The following is a 27,235-nucleotide window of genomic DNA, read 5'->3' on the forward strand; positions in this document are numbered from 1 at the left end:
TCTTGTTTCATTTATTAAAAATCTGGTTGCAACATTGCCAAAATTAAGATGTTTTATTATGAAGGAATTATATATTGGTTATATGAATAAATGAATGAGTTCCTTATTCGAATGTTGAATGTATGAAGTGCACTGACCTTGGTTCTTTCCATTCCATTCCATTCCATTCTATTTTATTCCATAAACATTGGGTGTGTATATATTGCCGTATGTAAAATACACAATATGGTACATGGTACACACACACACGGTAAATTTTTCATCCAAAACCCAACAGTTGGGCTTTTCTATTTTCATTTTATATATATTGTGTGTTTGTGTGTGTGTATGGATAATACACATTTTCGGCATCAAAATTTGATATTTCAATGTTCAACTTTTATCATTATTATCATCATCATTGAATTTAAAGCTATAGCTTTGACTGATTCTTTTTCTTTCAATTTCTCCCTATTCAACCATTCTAACAATTTGATCATCATCATCATTATTCACGTGCATCAATATGAGATTGCGTATCACATTTGAATCATTCACGAACATTTATTTAGTTGGTCGATCGGGAAATGTTGGTTGGTTCGCTGGTTGGTTTGAGATGGCTATCCATTTTTTTTTTGTTGTATATTTTTGAAATGGATCGAAACACACACACACACACACAAGTTTACCCATGGTGATGAATATATACTATGTAATATACATCTGTTCATACATAATTTCATTCATTTTTGTGCGTGTTTGTGTGTGTGTGTGTGTGCATTGTTGCATTGGATGTTTGGTTTAGTTGGCCCATCAACAATTAGGAACAACCAAAATTTTGGTCCAACAATAATTTGTATTGAAAAATGAATGAAACTTGCATTGAACTCAGCGTGATTTTTGTATTTGTTTGCTCTCTCGGTTAACTAATTTTTTTTCCAATTTTTCTTCATTTATTTTTTTTGGTCAATTGATGAGAAACCGGTGTGGTTGAATTGAACTTGTTTTTTCTTTGGTGTTCAATGGTTTCTAGTAATCAAAAAAAAAATTATCGGAAATTGATATTATTGACTATATTGATTGTAGCATATTTCATACATTTGTGTGTGTTTTGTTTTTTTTTTTTTTTTAATAATCCAGGCTATTATGAAATATCCAGAATTGATTGTTGGGAGTATAAGTGTTTAGTGGACAGAAAAAAAATTGACTGGCAACAACAACAACAACAACAAAAAGAGGAAAATATTTGTAAACCAAAATGCCTGAATGAATGAATGGAATCGATTTGGTTTTTCACAAATAAGGGGATTATCTGGTCAATTTGAGTGTTACAATATAAATGTGTTTTGCTACTACTGTCAATGATGATGGTGTCCATCGTTTGTTGTTGTTGTTGTTGTTTTTTTGGTTTGGTTTTTTTTGGTGTTGATATAGTGTGTTGAATCACATCTTCCTTGATTCAGTTGATTTAAATTACAATGTGTAATATCTACACACACACACACACACAGAAAAAAATAGAAAAAATTGATCAATCGATTCAACTCTAAAATGAATGAATGAATGAATGATTTCCCTTATACACACTGTAAATATATTGTCAACCAAGAAAAATTGCACTTGAAATTTCCGTTTCTGAAAAATTCTCAGCGTTTCTAGACCGCCTTCATGGCCCGCCGTTTGTCATTTCCAAGCATTTAATCAAATCTGAACCAAAACTAAAAAAAAAGAAGAAACGGAAAAAAATTCTGGATGCCAATCTAAACTAAAATCCATGGTTTGGTTGATTGGTTGGTTGGCTGAATGGTTGGCGTGCGTATTTTCGTATATATCCAACAAACAACAAGATCGTTTACTCCCTTTTTGTATCCCGGGACCCTTTTTTCTCTTATATTCTCTCTCTCTATCTATCTATCTTGCCTTGTATCATTCATCCATCCATTACAAAACTGTTTGGCTTGTTAAATCATGTGTTGGGAACGTATACACACACACACACACACATTGAAAGTATGTCTTTCAAAATGAATAATCGATCGATTTAAAAATTTTGGCTCAAATACGCTAGAAATAGAGTTTCAAGGAGCCCAAAAATACACACAGAGAGAGAGAGAAAAAGACAGAGTAAGGCCCAGTATTCAATCCAGCAATATTTAGGAATCATTACATCCATTTCATATCTCTACACCAATACAAGGAAAGAAAAAAACATCCAAAAGTAATGAGAAAAAAAGACTATGGAAGCTATTGCTTGAAAAAAAACTAGGCGTTTTATATTATGAGCATCATCATCGCCGTTTTTTTCTTCTATTTTGCTACTCCTGCTACTTTAATCATCATCATCATCATCATCGTCATCATCGTTTTTCCATTTGAAATCACGAATCTTTCGTTATGTGCATGTATATGGGCAACATTGATGACGACAATGATGATGATGCCAAAACAAAAAAAAAAAGAATGAATGCCAGAACATTGTGTATGTGTGTGTGTGTGTATACTGAAATATAATGAGAATACAACAGCAATATATATAGATGATAAAGCTAGCAAAAAAAAAAAATTTTTTTTCTGTGTTGGATGTTCCAAAAAGGCCATTTCTTTTCCACCATTGTTTATCATGGTGATGATGATGATGATGATGAATTCATGTGGTGTCGGTGTTTATATTTGTGTTTGTGTGTGTGTGTGTGTGTGTGTGTGTGTGTATAATGTGTGCGATTCAAAAATCGGAAACGACCAAACACAAATGTAGAATTGCAATGAATAGAATTTGACTGGATGAATGATTGAATTTTGAATAAAATGAATGAATTCTTATGGCTACCATTATAGAAAGAAAATGTTGTGCGCATAGGTGTCCAAAAAAACGGTATTCTAAAATCTTTAAAATGAAAACTATAGAAAATAGAAATTCTTTTCTTTTTTTTTTTTTTTTTTGATTTTAAATTCCAAAATTTCATTAAAAAACATTAAATTACAACAATAGAATTGATGTTGTTGGTTGGTTGGTTGGTTGATTGCTGCTGTTGTTGTTGTTTTGATGTTATATTCCATTTTCAATGATTCAATGGTTTTGAAACTAAAGCAATTCTTTTCCTTCCTCTCTCTGTTTGTGTGTGTGTGCGTGTTATTATATCAGCGACGAGTGCGCTCTTGACAAAATATTTTGAATGAAAAAAAAATAGACAGACAGACAAAAAAGGGGAAGAAAATAGACCAGACCAAAAAAAAACTAAAAGAAGGAAAAGGAAGTAGATGCAACAGAACACATTATACACACACACACACAGACGAATGTCAAGCTAAAGAACAATGAATCTAATACCGAACATACATACATACATTTTTTTGGGTTCGTTTCGGGTTTTTTTTCTATTCGAATTCGGTATATAACATAACAGCAGCAGCAGCAGCAGAAGCAGCAGCAACAAACGATATCAAGAAAACGACCGTTGGAACATGCTGTACTCGGAACACACACACACACACACATAGATAGATAAAACATAACGGTTCTCGTGAATCAAAATGTTGGAAATATAAGGTATTATTATTATTATTATTGGGCAAGCAACAGAGCACCAGAAAAAAAAGAAAAAGGAAACGAAACGAAATAAAATGAGCGTGTGCAATACATACAATCACACGCGAACGAACTTCGATTCAAATTTTTTTTTTTGCTGTTGTTGATCCGATAACAACACATTTAAAATGTCAAAAGCGCATACTCATATAAATATATCATCGACAACTGATATCAGGAATATACACACGGGAAAAAAAATATAGCAACAGAGGGAAAAACTAACTATATGTGTGGATAATATTTGGGCCTTTTAAATTGAAATGTTTGGTCAAACACACACGACCAGAATCACGAGGCTTTGTGTGTAAATTAAAGTGCGTGCGTGATTTGGATGTGCCGAAAAACGATCATCACCATCGTCATCAACAAACCAACCAACCAACCAACCACCACCACCGCCACCATCATGGAACAAAATCAATGGTATCGATCGGTCCATTTTTATTGTTGCTTATAATAGTACTACTGCTGCTTCTGTTGCTGCTGATGGATCATTTTTTTTAAGGTTCATTCTTGGATCATTGTTGTTGTTGTTCGTTGGATCACATCCATGTTCCATCTATATGTGTGTATATACTTCTTCTTTTGTTGATAGATTGTTTGCGCTTGCTTGATTTTGACATGTATGTTTCAACCCGTGTCTCCATATTGAAACCCAATAAAAAAAAAATTTTTTTGGCTAACTGTTGGCAACGTGTGTTTTTGAAACTGTATGCCATACAAGGCCCGAAAATCCGTTTGTTGTTGGATCGTTCGTGTGGTGGTTGTGCGTGCGTATATGTGATGTGTGTGTGTGTGTATGTTACCCAAAAAAAGACCCGTTATTCTTCGTTATTCGGGTATGGTCCATCTAGCAACATTTATTCATTCATTCGATACGTACATTCCATACAGCTGAAATTGTGTGTGTGTGCGTTTGTTCCATAAGAACCATCAGTAATCACAATTACCACCACCACTACAACCACCATCATCGTCAGTATCATCGTCGCCATCGACCAAAATTCAATGTGCAAACCGAAAAATTCTAGTCTGAATGAATGATTCTCGACCATTTTCCCTTTAATTTTTTTGTTTCTCTTTCTATTTTTTTTTTTTGTGATTTGGTTGAAAAGCTCAACTTGTGGCAGGCAGAGTGGTTTTTAGTATGCAATGCATTCGTTGTTGGATATCGACGATCCAGAACGATTCTGTCTACAGAAGTGAACGCGCGCACGATTAAAACGTTATATGAAAGTGTGTGTGTGTGTTTGTTGATTGTTTTTTCTGTTTCTTTTTTAAAGTGGATTTTTTTTAGCCTTTAAACATGAAGAAAAAAATGAATATTTTCTACTTGTTCGAATGATAATGAAAAAAAAAATCATATATTTCTCAATTCAACTGATGAATGTTTTTATTTGCTCATCTTATCAGATTCTTTATTTACGTCCTTTCTCTCTTTCTCATTCTCACCTCACTTTTTATAGAAGCAGCAACAGCAGCAGCAGAATTTCATTCATTTAATCAACAATCATTCATTGGAAATTAAATTATTATTTGTGATCATCATCATCATCATCATTTTATCTAGTCATTGAATCTAATCTCTACACTTGAATACAAAAACACTCACACACACACTCATACAAATATTAGTGATATTCAACAGTCTCATTCGTAATCATCATCATCATTATCATCATTTTTTTTAATCCATTCATAGATTTAATAATCAAAAAAAAAATAATCTATTTTCGCACTATAGTAGTATTTATTCATTTCATTAAATAAAAATATATTCAAGAATCTAGTCAAGTCTTCCTAATTTCATCGATTCTGTTAATATTAATTTTTTTTTTTTGCTTGCTTGTTTGTTTGTTTTACATTAGCCACATATTCATTACAAGATTATTTGTAAAATAACAAACAACACATACACATAGAGAGAGAGAGGGAAAAAAAATCGAATGCCTTCCAACATCAAGTAATTTCAATATTTTATTCATAGAATTTTTTTTTCACTATTCTTCACTTGAAAAAAAACAACAACAACAACAAAGCAATCGGTGAGTATAAAAATCGGTTCATTCATTTCTATTCTCGTATAATATGATGATGTGTTTTATCTAAAAAGCTAATACAAAACACACACACACACACCAAACATTTGTGTAAAAAGTATAGCATAGATAGAATGAAGAAAAGCATGTGATGTTTTTCTTTTAATAATGTATAGAGGATATAATCAAAAAAAAAAAAAAAAAAAAAAAAAATACCAAACGAATGAATGAATGAATGAATGTTTTTCATTTTCACTGGTTGAAGGATCCTCCTAAAAACTTTTACAGTGAAAAAAAAAATAGATCCAAAAAAATTTTGTACACAAGTTGCTATTATAGCGTCGTATATTATCATTATTATTATAAAGGAGAATATATAAATATATTGTGAAGAAAAGAAGTATTTTTTTTCTGTTGAATTGGGCTGTTTCCATGTTTCCATGGCCACACAGACACACATACATACATTCGTATTAGAAAAGTTTGTTCTGGTTGGCATACACAAACACACACACACACACACACACTTGACTTGCCTGCTATCCATCAACAAGTTTGCCTTTTTTTTCTGAATGGTATTTTTAGAGGCTGGATATATGTTGTATTTGTATGCAATGGAAATGATAATTTCAAGACGCCCAACATTATAATATATATGTGTGTGTGTTTTTTTTCTTGTCAATTTGAAATGTATGTTGAAATCCGATTCTATCAATAAATAAATGTATGTACATATCATCATCATATATATATATATATATATATATATATATATATATATATATATGAACCAGAAAAAAAACAAACATCAGGAAACGGAAAGCAATAGGCTACCTGCTAGCATAAATTAAGCTATACAGCGACGTCTCTGTTTGTTTTTTTTTTATTTCCAAAAGAGAATATAGTCGTAGATGTATTGAACGATGAGAATTAATTTCATAATTCGATGAATGATCGTTCGACATTTCAACGAAAACAAAAAAAAAAAAAACACACCAGAAAACATACAGTGGTACTATCTTTCTGCTAACGATTGTTTTTTTGGTTTAATGGTTGTTATTGTTTCAAATGTCATTTTTCCAGTCATATCTTATGAGAGAAAAAAAATTTTTGGTGATTTGGATAACAATGATCATCATCATCATTAATCAATAAATCACTGTATAGGAAATGAATTGAATTGATAATTAATTTTTACAATAACTGTATACAATGTTATGTGGAAAAAATGGTCTATAATTAAAAATATCAATGATCTTAAAATGCGGAAATGAATTTTATTTTAGACCAGAATGAAAGAAAACGGAAATTCAATATTAATAATGATGGTTGTGAAATTACAGAATTTGATGTATTTGTGTGTATGATGGAAACAAGATGAAAAGGTGTTTGAAACAAGAACAACAGTTTATAGATGGGCAGAAACCAGAAAAAAAATGAATTGTGTATATTGGATTCTATCTCTTATGGAATTTTCAAAATTGAAATCGGCCAGAATCTCTCATACACACAAACACCGTTATATATAGCAGCCAATTATGATGGTAGTGGTCGTAGTGTTGGCTCATCATTGGCTTGCTATCAAATATTATCAGAGGATTATATAGAATATTCTATACAAATAACAACAACAACAACAACAACAAAAAACAAAAATCAAGACAGACAGACATGGCTAACTTGTGGCCAATAACAATAATCATTAAAAAATGGTGAACAACAACAAGCTGCATTTTTATTTTCATTCTCATCATCATTATAACAACTTTGTATTGGATTAATAATGAGACTAGACATTTTTTGACATTTTGTATTTGATTTTCAAACCAAAAAAAAAACAAACGAACAAACTAGAATTTATAAATAAAACAGAAAAATCAGTCCAAATTAATTTTGCTGTTTTCATTTCCTTCTTGTATTGCAAAGGGACAAAATTAGATTCATATGATTTTGGATGATAAAATCAGTCATTAGTTTGAATGAGCCCGGGCAACAAAAAAAAATTGCCAATTTGGCTCTTTGTTCTGATTGAATGTTTCATCATCATCATCATCATTATCATTGACAAAACTCATTCGATGCAAGTATATCAAAAACAAAATACTTTCTATGTCACAACAGAATATGGCCAATACGAATGACAATTGAATAATTCTTTTCTCTTTTTGTTGTTGTTGTTGTTATTCTTTTGTCTACTCATTGTGTGCATCACTAGAGACAGAGATTATATATGCCCAGTTTAATACTTTGTAGCAAAAAAAAGCATCATTGGCAATCATTTAATATTTCTTACGTTTTTTTTTTTTTTTTTTGGTTCATTCTGGATTCGAGAATTCTGTTGACTGATCACATTCGGTTGTGTGTGTGTATGCGTACGTTTTCTGAAACCAAAATAAAAATAAAGGAAAAAAAAGAGTCTAGACACGTAGATCGATGATTCTTATGATATATATGTGTGTGTGTTTGGTGCTTGGGTAAAACACACACACACACACACACACACACTATTGTGTAAACTGTTTTCACTTCAGTTGACTAAAACTAAAAGTTCCAAATGTGATAAAAACAGTTCAATGTAAGAATAATGATGATGATGATGATGATGCATTTGATACCGAATGATTTTGTTTGATCACATTTTATCGAATAATAATAAATATAAACGGAATAAAATAATAATAATGATGATGATTCGCGATATGAATTATATGGAAAAAGTCTAACAAGGGATTTATACTTTTTGTATATATAGTTGTTGTTAATAGTACGTATAACAATAAATAATAATAAAAATAAAATGATGATGGTAAAAATTTGAGGCAATTTGTTTGGAATCTTTAGTTATTTTTCTTTCCTTGCTGTTTGTTTGCTTCAAGTTTAAATTGCAATTTTGTTTTTGTTTTTTTTTTTTTTGTTTTTCTTCGTTTGCTGATGATGATGGTAATGAAATTTGCTGTTGTAATGAAAAATTTTCGATTTTTTTTTGTCATTTCACTTGTCGAACATTTTCTCATATTGATTTTTGTTTTTTTTTTTTTTTGATGATGATGATGATCTTGAGATGAATAAAAATAGGTCATTATATTGATAATAAGAAAATATCACTAAGAAGAAAAAATGTTGTTTTTGGAATTTTTTTTTTTTTTTTTTTTGAACCTCGTTTTGTTTGTTTTATTTTTGTTGTATTCGGGCCCATCAGGTCAAACACAAACACACACAAAAGATGTTTATACGTTGAAAATAACCAAATAATCGATTTGAACATTGTATAAACTGAAATGTCAAAAATTAAAATAAAAAAAAAATTCCTGTTGCCTACACTAGCGACCTGATCGGTGAAAGGCAAAAACCGAGTTGTTTTATTTTGTGTAATCAAAAAAAAAAAAAAAAAGAAGCAACAGTTCAAATCAAAAAATTCGAACGGCATAATTTTTGTTGCATCAACGCACACATACAAGCACGTGATACAGGCATTTTTTTTTTTTTGAAGCAACAGCTAATCCAAAATAGCCATTTGATTTTTAAGTGATAAAACAAAATCAAAATTTAGATAACAATTTCTGATAACTGAATTTTTTTTTTATTCCATTTCTTTTATTCCAGGCGTTATTTTTTCTTCGTTTTTTTGGAAATCATCATACAATTTTGATTTTTTTGCTGCACATCATCATCATCATCATTCTCAGGATTCGATTCATTTCGATTTTTTTTTTTTTTTTGAATGCACCTATCTCATTTGCGTGGCAATTTCCGATTTTAAATTATTTGAAAAAAACATACTCTCAAAAAACCATCATCATGCCAAGATCATTTTTAGTGAAAAAAGCAACGACCAATTATGGTCAACAATTTGTTAAATTACATCATCATCATCATATTGGTGGCCGTAGTATAAGCAACACGGGCAGTAGTGGTGGTGGTGATGGCCAACAACAACCCCCATCAAGTCCAACAGAAGGTGATTGTGCACCGGCTACCGTTTCCGTTATTGGTTTTAATAACGCAAATACCTATCATAAATCTGTTCATCGATATTCATTAAGTAAGTGTTTTTTTTTGTATTTTAATTTTTTTCCATTCAATCAACGTTTTTTGTGAAAATCATTTATCTGAATCATCTATTTTTCGAATACAATATTACATGAGCTGAAACTTGCATGTTGTTTGTTGAGTGTATGTGTAGAGAGAGAGATCTCGATTTCATCATCCGTTCGATTTTATAAAACTTTTTTATTTTTTATTAGAAAGTTGTTATATACTATATGAATGGCAAGTTTTTTTTCCTGTTTATGATAAATTCTTCATTCATTCATATTAATATTTTCAAATTTTCAAATTATAATAATCAAAAGTTGAAACTTTTTTTGTTTTCGTCCATCAACTTTTATTCATTATATATTTATGTGAATTCGTTATTATTTTTTGGAAGAAAATTGCCAAGTTGCATATAATTGAATTAAGTGAAAATATAAATTATCCAGCCGGTATGATAATTATCAATTGTTCAATTATGCTCAATGTTGATAATTCGTTTACTTTTTTTTCATCACTGAAAATAACAGAATACAGATTATTATTATGAATGGAAGACGAATCATTATAACATATTTCGATTGCAAAAAAAAAAGATATCGAAAGATTCAATTTCTGAATGAAATATATTTTGAATGGATGAGTAATTCGAGATGACAATAAGATATGATTTGAAATGAGATAAAATGTAAGCGAAGAAAAAAAACGAATGAATGTAAAATAATATGAAACCGAATGATTCTTTCGCGATAAAAATGAATGAAAATTGTCATTAAATGTGAATGGAAAATTGAGAATGACGATGATGATTTTTTTTCAGGAAAAGAAAATTTGAAAATCAAAGACTTATTCTTTTCGTTCGTTTGTTGAATGTATGTGTGTGTGTGCGTGGGTGTGTATCATTATCAATGTATGATGGCATTGATTTCATGATTGTTTGACATAATATTCGATTTGATCAAACGAGCAAAAAAAAAATCGCAAAATTTCATTCTGATTTTGTTGATGGTTTTTTTTTCTGACTATATGAAAAAAAATGTAACTAGATTCTTCTGGTTTTTGTTGTTGTTGTTGTTGTTTCGAATTCAAAGATAATTTGAAAGGAATCTTATAACTTTTCTTTTACTTTTTATTCATTTTTTTGCGACTAGTTTATATGATAACAATAATAATAATAATGATGATGATGATGATATCATTGTAAATCAATTGAGATCTCATCATCATTATAATCAGGTTCGATCATATGAAAAGATTCTTATTGTTTGACAATTTGATCCAATATATTAATGAATTGATGCGAATATATGAGTATCTAAGTAATGTTATGAAGTAAACGATGCAATAATGTTATACATATAACAACGTTGGAAACAGAAAAAAACAACAACAACAAGAAGAAAAGAATTCTTGGAAATAAAATAGAATTTTTTTTTTTTTGGCTGGTTGGTATGACTAGAATCCATGATGATTAATCACAAGTGGTGGTATAGCATGGATGATGATGATGGCACTATTGCTTCTGGTTCTATATTATGTTGACTCATATAATTTGAAGCAAACAAACGATAGATTGAGACTGAGACAGAAGGAATATAGAATAGAAAAAGTTGATCCAAATTTCAATGTGAATGTTTTATTATTGTATATGGTTGAAGTGAATATAAACACTGAACCGATAGATAAATATATATGGATCGTTTTGTTGGTCGGGTCCTTTTTTTTCTGAAAATGAATTATTCATTAAGCTTTAATGCTTTGATTTGATTTAGTCTTCGTCTTTTTCGTCATCATTGTCTTCAGCCCGTTTGGTGGTCTATCTACTGTGTCTCAATAATGTTAATTGGTTTATTGTCGTTCGATTTGAATTTTGTTGTTTTTGTATTTTATAAATATATTTGTATACAGTTGGTTGGTTAATATCGATGGTGACTGATGCCCTTTTTCATGTTTAAAAAAAAATAAAAATTTTTTTTTTCAAAAGTTTGACCAGAAAAAAAGTATGGAATGAGTAATTTTTGTGAAAAAACAAACAAAGCTAATTTTTTTTTTTTGATTTGCACTCACGACAAAAAATAAAAATGAATTTATCAATGATTTATATATGAAAATCTTGTACATTGTAATCTAATTTTTCATAATCAATGTATAGGAGCATTGTCTTTTCATTTCATTTTTTTCGTTCTTAAAAAAAAATCAAAATAGAAATAATTCGATTCAAATGACACGAAATGATCACAAATTTTGATTAGATAAATCATTTTATGTGACCGTAGACAAATAATAAGCATCATATTTTTTTTTGGAGATTCAACCAATGAAACCAAAAAAAAAAAAAATAAAACAAAAAATCTAATGTCATGTCACGCTATTTGGTCATTTTTTTGCCAAAAAAATTTTCGTTTTTTTCATGTGATTCCTGACTTTGTGTTTTGTTTTGTTTTTCATATTTACTGTCAAACTATGTAGTCGAGTGAAAAAAAAGATGATAATGTCATGTTTTGTTTTGTTTGTTGAAAGTGATAATAGTAGTTAATCATTTTTTTTTCATTATTTTTTTTGTTTTGTTTTCTTTTTTGTTTCTGTTCTAATTATGAATTGGTTTCAATCATTATCAGATTATGGTACAAATGTTGATCATTCAGCCAATACGACAACAAAGATAGTGGAAACATCAAATAAATTAAAAGATTCATCATCATCATCATCGACAACAACATCAACATCGAATGGTGTGATTGTACATGGAAAACAATCGCAGAATAATCATAAACAATTATTGGATCTAAGTAATAAACGTACAAGAAGCAGTAATAATAGTATTAGTCATAATAGTAATGGCTATAGTAGTAGTAGCCTTTATAAATCATCAAATGATTATAATAATTCCGGCTATCATACGGCTAGCGAAGATAATACAACAATAACATCATTGACTGAGAATACTGAATCAACTGGCTATAATTCTTCATCCGATGATCATGATGATGGTACGGATCATCATGCAACTAATTCTGAATCGAATAATTCAAATGATGTAACATTAATCAAAACGCATAAAAAACACGGAAAAAAGAACATTACAATTAGCTATACGTATGATGCATTCTTTATTAGTGATGGTCGATCAAGAAAACGTAATATTAATGGCATCAATAATGGTAGTAATGGTAATAGTGCTGGTAATAGTGTAGGAGGAGGAAATGCTGGCCATGGTAATGGAATTATTAGTGATAGTAGTGCTGGAAGTATTGATCCAAAAGAAAGGCAACGATATTCATGTACTGAATGTGGAAAACATTATGCAACATCATCGAATCTATCAAGACATAAGCAAACACATCGTAGTCCAGATTCACAATTGGCTAAAAAGTGCCCAACTTGTCATAAAGTTTATGTTAGCATGCCAGCATTGGCTATGCATGTGGTATGTTAATAATAATAAATGTCATAATAAACTTGCTTGAATTCAAATCAATTAATCAACATATCATATAAATAATAATAATAATCCTTTTTCATTTTTTTTTTCATTCATTCATCATTCACAAAAATCTAGCTAACTCATAATCTTAATCATAAATGTGAAGAATGTGGAAAAGCTTTCTCACGTCCATGGCTATTACAAGTAATCAAATTGTCAAATTGATTTATATCACTTTAATTGAATATATAACAGCAACAATTTGATATTCATAATTTGAAATTTTTTTTTTGTTTTGATTCTTTTCACTACATTTCTTCGTAGGGTCATATGCGTTCACACACTGGAGAAAAACCATTTGGATGTGCTCATTGTGGTAAAGCATTTGCAGATCGCTCTAATCTTAGGTAAGTAACTTTGGTATTTGTATGAATAGAAAAAAAAACTTTGAATGAATTTAATTTTAAATGGAAAAAGTTTTTCATAAACGAGAATCGAGAAAAAAAAATTGTAATGGAAAACTAGAATGATTAATAATAATAATGTCTCAGCGTGTTTCAAAGTTTTTTTTTCTGTGTAAATATGAATAAACAGTTTTTATATTTTGAATAGAAATGGAATAGTTTGAATGAAAAATGTTTTTTTTTTACTCATTCGCAAACAATGATGACAATAACAACGACAACAACAACAACGACAACAACAATTTGAGAACCTTGAACCCTCCGATATAGATGAATTTGACTTTTATGGCTAAAAAATTTTATATTAGAATCACTATATATGTTGTTGTTGTAGTTGTTGTTGTTTTTATGCATTGAAAAAGAATTCTAATTGAAAATATTGACTGACATTGGTTTTTTTTCTCTTGTTTTTTTTTCTTGCCTATTCTATTTTCATTCCCTTTCACACATCCCTCTTTATAAATATTCCATGTAAATATATTGTTGGAATCGCATATGATGGTTATGAATTTACTACTCATAGAGCTCATATGCAAACACATAGTGCATTCAAACATTTTCGTTGCGAACGATGTAATAAGTCTTTTGCTCTTAAATCATATCTCAACAAGCATTACGAATCATCATGTTTTAAGGATGCCAACAACAACAACAACAATAATAACAGTAATAATAATAGCAAACAACAAACGACAGAACAATCAATGGAAACGAATGGTAATAATTGTGAAACATTGGAGAATCATTGTTCTCCCACTTCATCATCATCATCATCATCACCGTCATCATTTTCAACATCGACATCATTTTCAAAATTGAACAATAATAACAAGCAATCAACAACAACGACAACAGCTAGTCATCAAATGAATAATAGTAATAGTGAAAAACAACAACAAAAACAAAAACAAGAACCGGAAAAACATCAACAACCACAACAACGGCCAAGCTATACGACAACAACGAATCCTTATACAAATAGTATTACAATAACACGATCTAAGGTGTTACAACAGAATGGTGGTGGCAGCAGTAATATCATCATTTCAAATAAACGAAAATCAATCGAATAAAACAAACTGATGATGATACCACGGTCTGAATATATTGATTAGCCCTTTTATTATTAACAATACATAAAAAACAAAATTTATTTTAGAGATCAGATCCAAAAAAAAAAAAAAATAACATTTACATATATAACATTTATAATTTTGTTATATCATTGAGAAAAGGGTGTGTGTGTGTGTATAGCTAGCTCTATACATATATATATCAATTAATATATATAGAAAAAAATGCATGTTTGTGTGAATGTGTATGTTTTTTTTTTCTTTTTGTAATTTCATAATGTTTTATATATATATCGTATCCGGTTTTTTTTAAAAAAAATAATCAATATATTAGTATTTTATCTATATAAATCATATATATACATGATATTATCTTTACAAATAATAATAATAATAATATACATCAAAAGACAAGTTATAGTCAAGTAACATTGATATCGATATATGAGATGTGAAAATAGAAAAAAAAAAGAACAAACGAAGAGATATGAAAAGACCAAAACGAAATATTTATAACCAAACATTCACACACACACACACAAACACTGTATACACAATTCCGTTTCAATTTTCATCTTTTCTTTATTAGATATTTTTTGTTTGTTTGCTTTTTTTTTGTTTTCATTTCGTTTTGTTGTTTTGTGTTACTGTTCTGTTCTGTTGTTTGTTGCTTTACTATTCTTATTTCGTTTTTTATATTTTATTTTTACAATCTTTGATGTTTTGTTATCATCATATCGAAATGTTTTCTTTTTTTTCAACAAAAATAATAATAATAATAATAATATCAGCGTAAAACCGTTTGTTTTTTTTTGCTATTGACTACAGGAAATGCATGACACCTGACACATTCCATACAGATTATATAGAGAGAGATATATATGTTGAATTTCAACATGTTTTTTCCCCCACCCCCTATTCTTTTTTCACAAATCATGATAATGATACTGATTCTTTTTCTGATTCGTTTTCTATTTCTATCTTTAATCATTTTCATAAGAAAAAAAATTATCCTCATGAATCGTATGAACGAACGGTGAAAAAAAAGTGATTTTTTTTCTATTTCTATTTCTGTTTTCTTTTCAAATAAAACAAATAGAATCATCACCATTGACGCCAACAATGACAATGGTAATTTATAATGTGATTTATATCCATGAAAGAAAAATAGAGAAGAAAAAAAATCATTTCATCGATAAAAAAAAATTTGGTTAAACAAGAAGAATATTGCCAATGTGAATGTGTGTGTGTGTGTGTGTGTGTGTGTGAGAAAAATATTCATGTATTGAACATACAAACAATACAGACAAAGTCAGACACATTTATTTAAAGGCAGTAAAAAAAAAATGAGATGGTGAATTTTTTTTTACTGTTATAAATTCACAAATACACAAGCATAATAATAATAATACTAATAATATAATATTGTTCATGTATTTTGATAACATTAACAACATTCAGTTTTTTACACTGAAAAAAAAGAGCCAACTAAATGATGATGATGTTGATGATGATGATGATGGTGATGATGGTGGTGGTGGTGGTGGTGAATGGCGACAACAGAAAATGGAAAGATTGTGGCAGGATCGTTTGCATCAATGTGTGTGTGTGTTTATATAATAGGAAATAGAAAACTACAATGTTTTAGGGCCATGTATTTTTTTTTTTTTTACTCACAGATGCTGATATAAGGTTTTTGTATATATTCTATCTCATGTGTTTGTATGTATGTATGTATGTATGTTCCACAATCACACAATCATAAAGCTACTGAATTGAACTTGGAAAAAATATATAAGAGCATACAACAACTGGGACAAGAATCAAAGAGAGAGAGAAAGAGAGAAAGATTATATGAGAATTCAATAAAAGTTTTTTCTTTTTTTTTTGCCCAAACCCTCAATCAAACACACACACACACAGCACAGCACATCATACATCGATATTTGTAAGTTTTTTTTCGTATTGGATTTTTTGTTTGTGTGTGTGTGTGTATGATCAATAAACTTGTTTTATTATTATTATTATTAGTACCTTATATATGCAGCACATCTAGAACCAGAATGATGATGATGAAAGAAGAAGAAGAAGAATGAGAAATACAACATCAAGAGTTTTTAGGGTGTATAGAGGTGTGTTTTTTTTCTTGTTGATGTTAAGGGTACCATATTCATATATATAAATAGATTCTTACAAATTTTGATTGGAAAAAAAAACATTCTGACCAATCAGCTGGAATAGCCGGAATTTTTTTCAAATATTTTTAGTCGATGATCACATTATATTGATCATTTTATCAATTTGATCATTAAAAAAACAAACTAAATTCTGGTGGGAAAAAAAACTTTTCCTGTTCCACTTTTTTTATATATGTTATCTAAATGGTTTATTTTCTATTTTTTTTTTCAATGGCAAATTCATAGCTAGGAATTTAACTAGATAGATTTGATTAGACTGTGGTTGTATCAGGATTTTTTTTTTTGGTCTTTCTTTTTTTTTATTCGAAGGTTTTTTTTCGGTTCCTTTGGGTATTTTCATTCATGTTCATATTAAATGATGGTCGATACAATGAATCGATGGTGTCAAATATATTGTGTGTTGAATGTCCACCAATGGATGTGATGGAATAATCAAAACTTTTCATTGAGAACTATATTCCAGAAAACAATAATACAATTAAAATTTAATGCGATCAACAATCAATCCAACTACTATTACTTCATTTACAGCAAGAATGGATGATGAATAGAAGTAAAAACAGCTGCAGATAAAAAAATACCAAGTCCAATTCTGGATACTTTTTGTTTAATACTTTCAATTCAATCTTGTTTTTGTTCGTTTTCACTTCAGTTATAATCATCATCATCATCACCATTGGCTTTTGTTTGTGAGCACATGAGAATTTGTTGTTGGAGCTCAACATCAACGAATGATAATGATAATGATGAACAAAAACTAATTTGCATAACTTGTGTTTTTTTTTCTTTTGTTCTGGCATTTGCAGAATCCGCGTATATATATATATGAATGCATCATTAGATAAATTACAATTAAAAACTTTGGTTTGCTTGGTAGTATATATATGGTGCTTGCTTACTTCTTGCTTGTCTGATTCGATTTACATTTTCAACATTGCAACATTATTGATTATTATTATATGTGCTTGTAAGAATCGGGTTAGTTTCCGGTCGAAATATCTTTGTATGTGTGTGTGTGTATAATGTGAAAAAAGATTGCATAAATTTCTTATTTCTTTGTCATTTCATTCTTTTTTTTTTTTTTTTTTTTTTTTTTTTGACTATCCGAATAAAAATCTGCAAAAAATGAATTCATTACAATTTTTTTTGAATCAAATCTAAGTTTTTGTTTGAAAGAATTTTTCAACTGTACATGAATTGCATTCGAATGGAACAGGGGTGTGTTTATTTTCTAATTAAATATTTTGTGACATTGGATGTGCGTGTGTGTGTGTTGGTTAATAAAAAATTCCAACAGCGTCCAGATCAATCAACCAAAATTATTCTCTATTATCGTTGATGATGGGCATCATCATCATTAAACATTGCTATAAAAAAAAGATGTTTACTGATGATCTTTGCCTTTTTTTTTGGAATCGATTTAGATTTTCATACATTTTGTTTTGTTTTTCTTTCTTTCAAATTGTATGAAATAAAAAAAAAGAAAAAGAAAATAAAGTGGAAAAAAATAAAACTTTTGATCGGCTTGATTTGATCATAATTGATAATTGACACAATGAAAACTGTCATAACTTTTTTTTCCAACACAATTTATATATTAGATAATGGCTGTGTATATAATCAACACTTGAATTTGATTCAATGTTTAACGAATCAAGAATAACAAATTCTTGATTCTTTCGTTGATTTTTTTTCTGATAATATGAGGAAATCATTCGAACACATACTCGCACACACACAATCCTATGATTTAGTCAATAAACCAAATAGAGAAAGGCAAAGAAAAAAAATTATTATATAATGGTATTAATACTTCTTCTTCTCTCTCTCTCTGGATTTTTCTATGATGGTGAAATTAATCTGGTATTACTTGTTGTTAAACGCTATGTATATGGGTGTATGTTTGTCTGTGTGTGTGTGTGAATATTATACAATGATGGCACATTTGTAAAGCTCTTGAAATCTATCCTATCCTATCTATCTAACTATCTTTGGCTGATTTTGATTGTTACCATCATTTTCATTGAAAAGTTTCATTTTAGGATCATGCCATGAATACTACTTACTTGCATTGAGATTGAATGAATGTGAATTTATACATCGTGTGATAATAATGATGATGATGATGATCATGATCATTGATGGCATGAAAATGATGGCACAACAACGTCATTCATTTGTACCATTATTTTTTATCCATGAAATAAATCTCAGATGTCTATAATAATAATAATAATAAACACGTTATATAACAGGAAAAAAAAGATGAAATCGGTACCATCAAAGTATTTTCTATTCCATATAAAACATACGAACAGAATCCGAAGTTATATTTTTCGTCTTTCTAAAAATCGGATGTTTTGATCCATAATAATAAAAAAAAATAATAATGAGATTAAAAAAGTAGCAAAAGTTAATTTATTACGAAATTGGATGGCTGCTTGGTTATATAACGTAAAATGAACGGTTTGATGTGTGTTTACTACTATTTTTTTTGGATCTTATCTAAGATTCCATATAGCCATCAAATATATATAGTGTCGGCTCTATCCAAGATCTTGGTCTGTTTTTTTTTTTTTTTTTTTTTTTTTGGTTATTAATATCAAACGTATGGATAGAATATACCGGCCTTTATCTTTTTTTACCGGAATGGATTTGCCATATGTTTTTGCAAACAAAAAAAAAAAAAAAACCTAAAAACACCAAAATGACCACCATTCCTTTAATGTGGCAAATTTTCAATCAACCAAACATTTTGTCATCAAATTTTAACGTTTATTCATTGAATCAGACCTCTATTTTATATTAAAAGAAAAAAAATTTATTTTTCAAAAGTGGAAAGTTCCAAAATATCAAATCAAAGATATGGTGTAAATTATGAATTTTTTTTTATTGTCAATTTTGAAATTATCACAGCGTCAAGAAAAAATGAAAAATGATCCTGTAAATATGATTAATCAATCGATGATTGTGTATCGAAACATGATTGACAAATTTTTATCTGATATTCGCCACGGGGGCGGTGCCACAACGTTTACATCCGGTCGTTGTTAAACGCTTTTTGCAAGCATTTTAATTTTGAATAAAGTGAAAAACATAAACAAATGAACAGAAAAGACGTTTATTTCAAAAAATATTGCGACAAAAAACGTTTTTGACAAGTGAAAAGATAAAAAAAAGAAAAAAATTAAAATTATTTTTATTCATAAATGACGTTTTTTGGGAAAAATTTCCGAAACTATCGCTCTCAGCAAAATTTTCTAAGATTTTTCTATGCTGATTCAGGCAACTATACGTAAATTTTACGTACAAGCTTTTACGCCTGAGCTTATAGATAACAGATAAAAGGCAAAAACTGGGTCTTTTCTATTTCTAAAGGTGTAGAAATATATTCTTGAGGAATAGAAAGGGGTTCCAGCTGTCTTAGCATCGTGAGTGTTTTTTTGGAACATTTTGAAGTGCAAAAAGCATAAATTTTACGTAGGTTACCTTTCTAGGGTTAATGTGGCAAATTTTCAATCAACCAAACATTTTGTCATCAAAGTTACTACCACCAACAACAAAAAAAAATTTTATTGGAAAAACTTTTTCCCAAACTGTTTGAAAAATTTCTTGAAGTTTGTTTATTTTTCAGTGTTTGAATTTCAACGAAATAAACGAATGGTAGAAATCAATACGAAAAAAAACGTGGATATTTGTGTTTATCCAAATAAATATATAATGTGATTAGAATACTCGATAAATATCTAACCAAAAAAAAAAAAATATATTCACAATAGTCAATTGGAAATTTGATTATTAAAAATTTTTTTTTTATTTCATTGCATCATATTATCATCATAGTGTTTAGCATCATACATTTTTACTGCTCTATATATCATCATCGGCCTAATGCTCACATCCATACAGACATACAAACATTTTCTATTTTACTATAGTTTAATATTTCATTTTTTTTTAATTTTATTCTTCATAGAAGCAATAAACATCATCATCATCATTTGCATATTTGCAAATTTCTTCCAATTTCACATACAATCTATAGATTTTGTTTTTTTGTTTTTCTATAGAGAGAGAGAGAGAGAGAGAGAGAGAGAGAGAAAAAAAAGATGCTCATTGTATGCATATTTGGTACAGTATTGCATAGCTTCTGAAGCTATTGATGATCATCTCTGATTTATTTGAAAGAAAAAAAAATAAAAAATTCATTTTTATATATTTGTATATGTATAGAATTAATTGATTAATTGATCATCATTGATTTTAGTGTGATAAATAATAAATAATTTCAATTTTTAAATCGAAATACAATACGATTCGAATTATTTGCTCAGAGAAAATTTCATTTTGCTTTTCCTTAATATAATAACATATTATAATGATCATGACAGAATTTTTTTTGCATGGAAAAAATTTTTTTTTTTTGTAGTTTTTCAAATCGTTTAATACAACTATTTTTTTATAATATTCATTCACATTTCATAGTTTATTACTTGCACACAATATTTCATTATTTGAATATATGAGTGTCATTTCTAGTCATTTCAATCCAAAAAAATAGAATTCACATTCGTGCACACACACACACACATACACACAACATTTGCATTTGAAAATTCCACATAGATTCTGGATTTGGATTTTTTTTTCTTTCTTTTATTTATTCAATCTATCTATTTGTTTGTTTTTGTTTCAACAGGCAGCATTCCTTTTTTTTTATTATTTCCATTTGTTGATTAGAAAAAAAATTATACAAACAAAATCAACAACAACAACAACAACAAAATGAAACAGAATCCCGGTATCCAAGGCGACCAACAACAACAACAACAACAACAACAACAACAACAAAAAAAATTACCCAATTATTTATTTGTTTCATTTCAGGATTTCGATTTTCAACACAAACACACACACACAGACGTTATTATTTAGTTGTAATTTTGTTTTCATATCAAAAACAACAACAACAACAACAACAACAAAACTTGTTGCATATTTTTTTCACCAAAAAAAAATGAAATTTTGTTTCCATTTTGTTCATTTAATGATTGTTATAATTTTTCATTCTGTTGTTACATAGCGTCAGATTTCATTCATTCATCCCACACACACACACACATGCCAATCCTAAAAACAAAAAATTCTAGTCGTCATATTGTTCCACGATACACAACCAGTGTATAAATATCTGGTTAACAAATTTTTTTTTTGTTTGAAAAAAAATAAAACCTGAAATTCATAACGCAATAATCATCTCATATATATTATATAATGTACAAATACTGGATTTTTTTTTGACATTGTAACCGATCAAGAATAATATTGCTACCGCATACACACACACACACACACACACTCAAAAAAAAAATACAAGAATTTTCTTTTCTATATATAGACATAATTTTGGAATTTTTAATTCAAAACAAAACAAAACAAAAAATCTCTAGCCGTCCTCACAAACACAAGTATTTGTAATACATTTAATTCTTTGATTGATTGATTGATTTTCTCTCTGTTCGTGTTGCAACAACAACAACAACAACAACAATATTTACTCAAAACTTTAAATTCACTAAAATTCGCACCAAAATTTGTTAATTAAAATATCGAAATTTATTTGTAAGAAAATAGAAAAAAAACGGCTGAATCATTTTTTTTTTGTACGTTGATGTTGTTGTAATATCGGTAAATATTAATCATCAATTTTTGACATCTAAAATGACAAAATAAAACATTTTTTTCAAAATTAATGACTCAAAAAATGTTTAGATTGATTCGACGAGATCATAAAATGATGATTTTAAGAAAGATGAAAATAAATTTTCCAGATTTTAATGACTATTTGGTTTGGCAGACAAAATATTGAATATGTAGTGTACAAAAATTTCAATTTTTTTTGTCATCGCATACAGAATCGTCTATTGTCGGGCAAACAAAACAATAAATCCGATTTAAAGATCCGAGAATATAAATTTCGTTTTTTTCCATATATATATTGAATTCTGAAGGCTCATATACATATATATTATATTTATATGATGATGACAATGGATGATCGTGATGACAACTCAAGAAAAAAAAACAACTAACCGACGACAACAGATTATTTATTTATTTTTTGTTGTTGTTAATATCAATCATGGAAAAGACGATTATACTGAAAACATTTCAATAGTATGAACATATAATTTGTCCGTTCCATAATAAGCTTCATTTTGTGTGTGTGAGAAAAAAGAATTTCAAATCAAGATGAATGAATAAAGGTTAATTTTTTTTGTTTCTACTTTCTGTTTTTTCCATCCATCCATCCAGGCGATTCATTTAGAATCGAACCAAATGGTTTTTTTCTTTGATTGTTCGAATGAAAACAAAATCGAATCATCATCATCATCATTATGATAGAATTCTACAATCACATTAATTAACCCATTAATCGAATCTTGTATATCCTGATGATATTTTTTTTGTGGGGGGTGGGGCAGAATATCAGTTTGCCTACAAAGCAAAATGTATTCCGCCTTTTTTTTCCTATTCGTTTATTGATGCTGGTATAATATCGATGATGAAAACAGCACATATACATTACTATAGTTAAATGTGATCTAAATGCAAATATTTTTAGCTAATGATCATTGAATTTTTATTTTTTGTTTTGTTGTTGTTGTTCAACATTCGATTCAATGAAACCCTTCCATCATCTAATTGTATATAATGAAACTCAAATGAAAATTTTATTCGAAATATAATATCCTATATGCATATATGTATACATACTCAATATATTGTGAGACAGCGCAAAACAAAAATGGATCCAGTTTCCTTCTTGTTCCAAGATCAAACATTAATTTTGATGATATTAAGTATTGCCAAGTAAATGTTATGCTGTTGCTCTGTTTGTTCAATGCCAGGAACTTCGATTGAATAGATTGATTTTCAAAATTAAAGAAAAAAAAATGTTCAACATTATAATGTACATGCGCGAATTATCATATGGAAAAACTATTTCCACATGATATGACCAACAAATTGCATGCATGCAATTTGATTGGGTTTCGACGTGTAATTTTTTTTTTTACTCTTTTTGAATTTATTTTTATTTGTACGAAAATTTCATTTTCATAATTAATATTAATTGATCATGTCGTTGAATTCACGATCATACAGAGATGTTCGACAAGCTTTTATCAATTTTTTCAAAGATAAATATGAACATCTTTTTGTTCGAAGTTCATCAGTCATTCCTCATGAAGATCCAACACTTTTGTTTGCCAATGCTGGCATGAATCAGGTATTCTATTTGTTTGTTTTCTATTATATCATATCTAAAATTCTTTGTTTTTAAAAGTTCAAACCAATTTTTCTAGGGACAGTTGATCCAAACAGCGACATGTCCAAGTACAAGAGAGTGGTTAATAGCCAAAAATGTATTCGTGCTGGTGGTAAACACAACGATTTAGATGATGTCGGAAAAGATTCTTACCATCATACGTTTTTCGAAATGCTTGGAAATTGGTCGTTTGGTGATTTTTTCAAACGAGAAATTTGTCATTGGTCTTTTGAATTATTGACCAAAGTTTATGGCCTTGAAAAAGATCGGATTTATGTTACCTATTTTGGAGGCAACAAAGCAGCTAATTTGGAACCTGATGAAGAAGCTCGAAAAATATGGTCAGAAATTGGCATTGATCTTGAAAAGATTCTTCCGTTCGATATGAAAGATAATTTCTGGGAAATGGGCGAAACCGGCCCATGTGGACCTTGTTCAGAAATCCATTATGATCGAATTGGTGGCCGTAATGCAGCTGCATTAGTTAACATGGACAATCCGAATGTAATTGAAATCTGGAATCTCGTGTTTATTCAATTCAATCGTGAAAATGATGGTTTATTAGTGCCGTTACCCAAAAAACATGTAGATACTGGTATGGGCTTTGAAAGAATTGTATCGGTCATTCAGAACAAAACTTCAAACTATGACACGGATATCTTCGAACCTCTGTTTAAAGCCATCCAGGAAAATACAGGCGCTCCAAATTATACCGGAAAACTTGGAGACGATGATACTAACGGTATTGATATGGCATATCGTGTAGTGGCTGATCACGTTCGTACATTGACAATCGCTCTTTCTGATGGTGGACGGCCGGATAATGTTGGTCGAGGATACGTACTAAGACGAATTTTACGTCGAGCTGTTCGTTACATTGAAAAGCTTGGTGGAAAGCCAGGTGCATTTGGATCGTTGGTACCTGTCGTCGTACAAACTTTAGGTGATTTTTTTCCTGAGCTCAACAAAGATCCACAATTGGTCATGGACATCATCAATGAAGAAGAGTTGCAATTTTTGAAGACTTTGTCGCGAGGTAAACGATTGTTAAAAACTGCCATTGAAAAATTGGAAGGCAGTAAGATCTTACCTGGGGATATTGCATGGAAATTGTATGATACCTATGGATTCCCTATAGATCTTACCCGATTGATGGTCGAAGAGCATGGCTTATGCGTTGATATGGAAGGATTCGAAAAAGCCAAAGCTCAAGCTCAATTAATATCACAGGCAAAAATATCTCAATTAGACACAAAAGTTGAACTAGATGTCCATGCTATTTCTGAACTTCGTGATCAACTTAAAATTCCCGTAACCAATGATTTGCCCAAGTACAATTACAATTCTTTAACTGATAAAAAAGATAGTGTTTATCGTTTTGAAAGCTGCCAAGGAAAAGTTTTGGCCATTAGAAAAGAAAAATCATTTGTTCAAGAAGTTTCTGATACTGATTTGATTGGCATCATTTTAGATTCGACCAATTTTTATGCAGAAGCCGGTGGCCAAGAACATGATACGGGTTATATGATCAAGGAAAATGATGATAATAATGTTGAAATTGAATTCAAAGTGGTTCAAGTAAAATCATTTGGTGGTTATGTTGTACATATTGGATATTTGATGCAAGAATCTTCTGGACAAAGTAAACTTCTTGTTAATGATGTACTTCGACTAGAAATTGATCAGGTTTGTCATTTTATGAATTATTAACTAAATATATCATCATACAGAATTTTTTTTTATTATAGGAAAGAAGAAAATTAATTATGAATAATCATACCGGTACTCATGTCTTGAATTATGCCCTAAGATCTGTTCTCAAAGAGACTGATCAAAAAGGATCGCTCGTAGCTGCTGATAAACTTCGATTCGATTTTACCAACAAAGTTAGTTATATTTTTGAAAAACGTAATTTATATTAATAATGAGATTTTTTTTCTTTCACCAGTCTGCAATGACAAGTGTTCAAGTAAAACAAGCTGAAAGTATTGCACGAGAAATGATTGACAAGAATGAAATTGTATATGCAAAAGAATCTCCACTTTCAATGGCCAAAGCTGTGAAAGGATTGCGTGCTGTTTTTGATGAAACTTATCCGGATCCAGTACGTGTAGTTTCAATTGGCGTTCCTGTAGATGACCTATTACAAGATCCATCCAGTCCAGCTGGTATGAATACTTCGATCGAATTTTGTGGTGGTACTCATTTGAAACGAAGTGGACATATTGGAGATTTCGTTATAACCAGTGAAGAAGCGATTGCCAAGGGAATCAGAAGAATAGTCTGTGTTACAGGTCCTGAAGCTACCCGATCAATAAACAAGTTGGCCGAGCTTGAAAAACTTGCTTTCGAATTGGGAATTTATATCAATGCTAACCAATCAAAATTTTCTACTGAATTAAAAAATATGGCCAAAAAAGTCGTAGATTTGCAGCAAAAAGTCTCTGCATCGGATATATCTTGCTGGAAAAAAGAAGAACTCCGTAATAAGTTGAACCAATTGAAGAAAAAACTAGATGATTATGAACGTTCACTAAAAGCTTCACAAGCAAACGAAGTTGTTAATGTAGCAAAACAATTAGCCACCGACAATCCGAATTCAAAGTACATGGTCAATTCGTTGAATGCTGGCTCCAATGCCAAGGCCCTCGATCAGGCAGTGAAAGCTGCTCGAGCTATTAATCCGGATCTTGCTTTGCTATTTTTTAGCATAGATTCGGATAACAATAAAATTATCTGTCTTTCTAATGTATCAAAAGAAACAGCTCAAAAAGGATTGACTGCCAATGAATGGGTTCAGAATATAACGACTGTTATCCAAGGAAAAGGTGGCGGCAAACAGGAATCAGCTCAAGCTATCGGAAACAACATTGGATCATTGGATGAAGCTATTAAATTGTCTAATGAATTTGCTCGCCTAAAATTAGGAGATTAATATTTCTTAGAAAAAAAATTTTATCTACAATTTTTGTTACTATTCTATTTTCTATTAATAAATTCAATTAAAAATCGAACCGAAATAATATAAAAATGTGAAATTGAACTGTTAGTGGGGACTGTAACTACTAACATCGTATAAAATCAGCAACAGATTGTTTGGAAATAAT

General features: G+C 29.5%; 2 protein-coding genes across 3 annotated transcripts; both read left to right on the forward strand.

Moving 5' to 3' along the window:
- Positions 1 to 3,838: 3,838 nt before the first annotated feature.
- On the forward strand, positions 3,839 to 15,862 carry LOC124491797 (uncharacterized). Of its 2 annotated transcripts, XM_075729253.1 has the most exons (7): positions 3,839 to 4,348; positions 4,806 to 5,613; positions 9,211 to 9,649; positions 12,258 to 13,066; positions 13,199 to 13,267; positions 13,388 to 13,470; positions 14,051 to 15,862. In XM_075729253.1, the coding sequence occupies exons 3-7, from the start codon at positions 9,406 to 9,408 to the stop codon at positions 14,598 to 14,600; spliced, it is 1,755 nt and encodes a 584-aa protein (XP_075585368.1). In that variant the 5' UTR covers positions 3,839 to 4,348; positions 4,806 to 5,613; positions 9,211 to 9,405; the 3' UTR covers positions 14,601 to 15,862. The 2 variants fall into 2 exon arrangements, with proteins under 2 accessions (XP_075585368.1, XP_075585364.1); XM_075729249.1 differs by lacking the exon at positions 3,839 to 4,348 and having other exon boundaries at positions 4,359 to 5,613.
- Positions 15,863 to 23,829: 7,967 nt separating this feature from the next.
- On the forward strand, positions 23,830 to 27,159 carry AlaRS (alanine--tRNA ligase, cytoplasmic). Its single transcript, XM_047055287.2, has 4 exons — positions 23,830 to 24,089; positions 24,147 to 25,814; positions 25,877 to 26,014; positions 26,077 to 27,159. The coding sequence occupies exons 1-4, from the start codon at positions 23,940 to 23,942 to the stop codon at positions 27,061 to 27,063; spliced, it is 2,943 nt and encodes a 980-aa protein (XP_046911243.2). The 5' UTR covers positions 23,830 to 23,939; the 3' UTR covers positions 27,064 to 27,159.
- The last annotated feature ends 76 nt before the right edge of the window (positions 27,160 to 27,235 follow it).

Source organism: Dermatophagoides farinae, chromosome 1 (genome assembly GCF_024713945.1).
Source record: "Dermatophagoides farinae isolate YC_2012a chromosome 1, ASM2471394v1, whole genome shotgun sequence".
Taxonomy (NCBI): domain Eukaryota; kingdom Metazoa; phylum Arthropoda; class Arachnida; order Sarcoptiformes; family Pyroglyphidae; genus Dermatophagoides; species Dermatophagoides farinae.